The 4,332-nt window shown below is 68.6% G+C and overlaps 1 protein-coding gene across 1 annotated transcript in view; it reads right to left on the bottom strand.

The window, feature by feature from the left end:
- Positions 1-4,332, bottom strand: part of ACAN (aggrecan) — a 52,409-nt gene that overhangs the window by 15,022 nt on the left and 33,055 nt on the right. Inside the window, exons 4-8 of the mRNA XM_012732674.1 lie at positions 4,079-4,308; positions 3,526-3,653; positions 2,589-2,882; positions 1,058-1,258; positions 12-471 (exon numbers count right to left, since the gene is read on the bottom strand). Of these exons, the coding sequence (XP_012588128.1) occupies positions 12-471; positions 1,058-1,258; positions 2,589-2,882; positions 3,526-3,653; positions 4,079-4,308 (1,313 nt within the window). The remainder of the gene's footprint in view (positions 1-11; positions 472-1,057; positions 1,259-2,588; positions 2,883-3,525; positions 3,654-4,078; positions 4,309-4,332) is intronic.

Genomic DNA, 4,332 nt, shown 5'->3' with positions numbered 1-4,332 from the left:
GGTCCCCTTCTCCAGAGGCTGGGGGTTCTGGGCCTTCTCCAGAAGGAAGCCCACTGAGGTCCCCTTCTCCAGAAGCAGAACCTTCTAGGTCCTTGTCTCCAGAGGGCAGTCTGCTGACAATGGGAGTGCTGGACCACTTAACTCTGTCTCCATCCCCGGAGGCCAGTCCACTTCCCACTGGCAGGCCTGAGCCCGCGGCAGAGGGGAGACCGCTGGCGTCAAGGCCCTCGGAGGGCAGTCCACTCCCACTCCCCCCTGAGGGCTGCCCACTGGCTTCCAGGTCACTGCTGACTTCGGGCGCCCCAGTGGACTCCCCAAATCCTGGCAGTTCAGTCCCACTGGGCACCAGGGGTGAATACGTGGCTGGCTCCTCTGGCGGGGTCGGCTCTTCGGAGGTCAAGGGCGCTACTGTGGCAGAAGATGCTTCTGTGCTGCCCTCTGCGCCCGGGGCTGGCCACGTGGGAGGGAGTCCTGCAGGAGGGACAGCAGGTGCCCGTTTAGAAGCTCAGCCCACCTCAAGTTCTCACAGGGGAGCTGAACTCCATGCCTGGCACGGGAGCACGTCTCTCTCAGGGCAGAGAGGCCCAGACAGTGTCTCCTGGACCCTCGTGGCCTGCGAGGGGCGCATGGAGGCAGCGTGCGGGGGGCGGTGTGTGTGGGGAACGGAGACTCCCACTACGCTCAGGCTGTGCTCTGGGAGACTCAGGGCCACGGCCGCACAGCCACGGCCACCTGCTGTGTCCTCCGTGGAGGCCGTGGACTCGAGGCGGGTCCCGGGGCCAGTATCAGCTGCGAGCTGGACAGAAAAGCGGAGTCCCAGCCCCCAGCAGCCCTGAGAACAGGAACTCGGCTGGGCTCGGCCGCCCAGGGCGGAGGCGCTGTCCGCCTGGACCTCAGCTCTCCGTCCGAGTGCTCTGGGCAGAGGGTTTGGAGGACGGAGGAGAAAGCAAACCTCCCACTTGAGGTTCTTGAGACCCCATTACTTTCTTTCCCTCTTGCTCCCGTGAGACTATGTCCTGGGGAGATGGGAGCTGCCCAGAGTCCACGCCACACCAACCTGGCAGTGGGGTGTAGGCCAGCTCCCACTCCGTCTGGTTTTCTGGCTCAGGGGAGAAGTCCAGGGGGGCAGTCGTCTCCTCCCCGGGGGGCAGCACAGCCACGCCAGGCGCCACGTGGGTGACAATCCGGTCCTCCACGTTGGGGGGCGGTGCGGGGGTGCCACCCTCTTCTTCTCCCGGAGAGGGCACGCCGGAGACGCCTGAGGGGAGAGGGCGGTGAGCGGGCGAGGCTGTCTCCTCCGCACTGGCCAGCCCGCTGGCCCTTCCTCGGGGACGTGCGGTGGCTGTGAGGTGGGCCAGCCCGTGCGGGGACTGCCGGGCCACCCTCCCGCCCCCACGTTCGGGCCGGGCAGCCACTGCAGACTGCGCTGGCCTCCCAGGCTCTGTGGCGGGTGTGCCGAGGCCACGCTGCCTCGCGAGCCTTGTGGGGCGGCAGCTGCTAGCTCGCTGACCGACGGCGCGGCCGCGGCTGGCCAGTGCGGGCCTCGTCTTTGGCTCAGTTATCGGGCGCCAGGCCCCAGGCGACCAGCTCGCCCTACGGCCACAGAAATGGTGTTCCCGGGGGCGTCCAGGAGGCCGCCCAAGCCACCTGCCCTGGCGGGGGCGGGGGAGGGTGACGGCAAGATTCACTGAGTGGGGTAACCCTTCCAGTTTAGGGGAACCAGCAAAGTGGGGGGAGGAAGCCCAGCTCCCCCCATTATGCAGGGGCTGAGCTCACCCGGCCAGGGCTGGGGTCCTGGGGCTCGGGGGCTTGGCGTCCTCCCTGCCCGAGCTGGAGGCCGGGTCGGGGCAGGAGCCCCACCACCCGCGGGGCAGGCCGGAGCCGGGGAGCGGGCCGGGGTGCTCTTCAGCAGGGCTTTCGGAGGGGACCTGCTTTCTGGGAGCCCAGGGCTCTCTGAGCTTTATTTGGAGGGCTCCAGGACACTCGGGTATTTAGCCCGTGAAACAGAGCACGAGTTGGGTCCAGCGCAGGACCCAGAGCCGTGAGGACCCGCCCGGCGCTCAGTGACACCCCAGCCACGCCCGCCGGGCCCCGGGTCCATTAACGACACAAATAGGGGGTGTCCAGTGAATCTGGAATACTCCAGATTCCCTCCGAAATATTTAGAAGTGGGGTGAGTCTGACACACCTCTTAAAGCAGTATGTATAAGCCCGTGCCGTTTATGTGTAACAATGAAACTGACGATAATTTGCTCTGTCCCAGGCTCTGTGCTGAGTGCTGTCCAAGTTAGGGTCAGTAGGGAACAGAGAGGTTGAGCCACTAGCCCAGAGTCACACAGCTACCACACAGCGGCGCTCACATCAGCTCTGCCTGATTTTAGAGCCAAAATCCGTACTCCCCTCCACTTGCCTCTGAGAAACCTCAGGATGACCTTGCCTTGGGGCCAAGGCTTCAAGGTCAAGCTAGCTCAAGAGCTGCCCCCGAGGCACAGACGTCTCCCCCTTGCCCTGATGGGTGTGGGTATGGGGGGCCAGCGGCTCACCCCTTCCCCCAGGCAGAGGGGCGGGAGAGGGGCGGGGACACGTACCTCGGAAGCAGAAGGCGTGGTGGCGGGACAGGGGGTCCGGGAGGCCTGTCTGGTTGGGGTAGAGGTAGACGGTTCTCACCCCCGGCTTGTCCCCGCCGCAGGCGGGTCTCGGGGTGACGATGGGGTAGCGGATGGTGCCGTCCGCCAGCCAGCCGGCGAAGCACTTGTCCAGGCCTCGGCTCCAGGCGGCATAGAGCTGGCCCGTGGAGGCGAGCGTGGCGTTGTGAGCCGCACAGAACTGCAGCGCCTCCTGGAAGGTGAACTGCTCCGGGCGGGTGGCGAAGAACACCTCCCCTGGGGCACAGCGGGCAGCGGGTGACCCCTGTGCCCACCCAGCCTGTCCCCCGACACGGGGCCCCAGCCCCTGCTGCTCCCCAGCACGGCTGCACTTTCCAGGAGCGCGCAGCCCCCAGCCCGCAGCCCTCTGGGGAGGGGTGGGCTCCTGCACCCAGAAACGCCCGGGAGCCGTCTGGCTGGGGGCGGGAAACAGCAGTCACAGGGACGGAACTGCTCCATTCACAGAGGGGGAAGCTGAGGCCCCGCGAGGCCAGCGTGAGGTCACCGCACCAGCGTCTCCAACCCGGGGCTCGGGGTGGGAACTTGGTGGCTTTAACTGACGCGACACCGAGTCGGGCCGTGGTGGGCAGCCCCGTGCTCCGTCACACGGCAGGAGGACTCCGGCGCCGGCTGGCCCCGGCCGACTCTCCAGCAGGGGAGAGCAGGCTCAGCCGCGCGGAGTGAAGGCCCTGGCCAGCCACGGGGCTCACTGCTTTAAGGAGCCCAAGGGCCCCGCTGCTCCGGGGCCGGGGGGCACAAGGGCGCCCCGAGAGGGGCTGGGGGCCGGCTCCTCCCCGGCTGCTCCCTGGGCAGCGCGGGCAGGAGGGCGTGGGTGAAGGCCTGCCCTCTGCCGCCCCGGCCCCGGCCCCGAGGTCCGTACCCTCCAGCCTGTCCACGTAGCAGTAGACGTCGTAGGTTTCTGACGGCGGACGCACGCCGTAGGTCCTGACCCCGGGGCTGCTGTCCTTGTCGCCCACGCACGCAGTCCGCGGGCTCACGATGGGGTATCTGCGGGGATGCGCAGAGGGGCTGAGAGCCTGCTGGGGGGGGCTGGGGTGCAGGACCCCGGGGGCCGGCAGGACCCTCAGGGGCTTGGGCAGGGCAGGACTTCAGGGTCTGGGGTTCAAACCAGGAGGGACCCCTCGTGCAGAGGCTGGCAGCTGGGGGCGGGGGGGGCTGCGGGGTCCTGGCTTCCGAACACAGCCCACCGCTCGGAAGGGAACTGAGGCCCCTGAAGGGCCCGGGGCTGAGCGGGCTTCCTCCCCCATGTCTTGGAGGAAATGACCAATGCCGCCCGGTCCTGCGCCCCTCTCGGAACGGGGCCCCTTCCGGGGGATGAAGGAGCAGGCCCCGAGTCGCTAATGACCGCGAGCCCCGGCCCACCCGAGGCGGCGCACAGGCCCTCGCTCCGCCGACCCGTCCTCCGGGCTCACCTGACGGTCTGGTCGGCCAGCCAGCCGGCGTCACACTGCTCGTAGCCGGCCTCGTAGGCGGCCTGCAGCTGCTCGGGCGAGGCCATGAGCGCCCCGGTGCGCAGACAGGCCTGCCGGGCCTCCGCGAAGGTCAGCGAGTAGCGGGTGGGGCCCGGGCGGTAGTGGAACACGACCCCTGGGGGGAGGCGAGGAGAGAAGGGGGGGCTCAGGGGACCCAGGCCGGGTGTCGGCTGGCCCGGGGCCCCCGAGCTCGC

This window comes from Condylura cristata, unplaced genomic scaffold (assembly GCF_000260355.1).
Source record: "Condylura cristata isolate star-nosed mole 26May11 unplaced genomic scaffold, ConCri1.0 scaffold00035, whole genome shotgun sequence".
Taxonomy (NCBI): domain Eukaryota; kingdom Metazoa; phylum Chordata; class Mammalia; order Eulipotyphla; family Talpidae; genus Condylura; species Condylura cristata.
The sequence above is the reverse complement of the archived record's forward strand: the minus strand, read 5'-3'. Positions and strand labels throughout refer to the sequence as shown.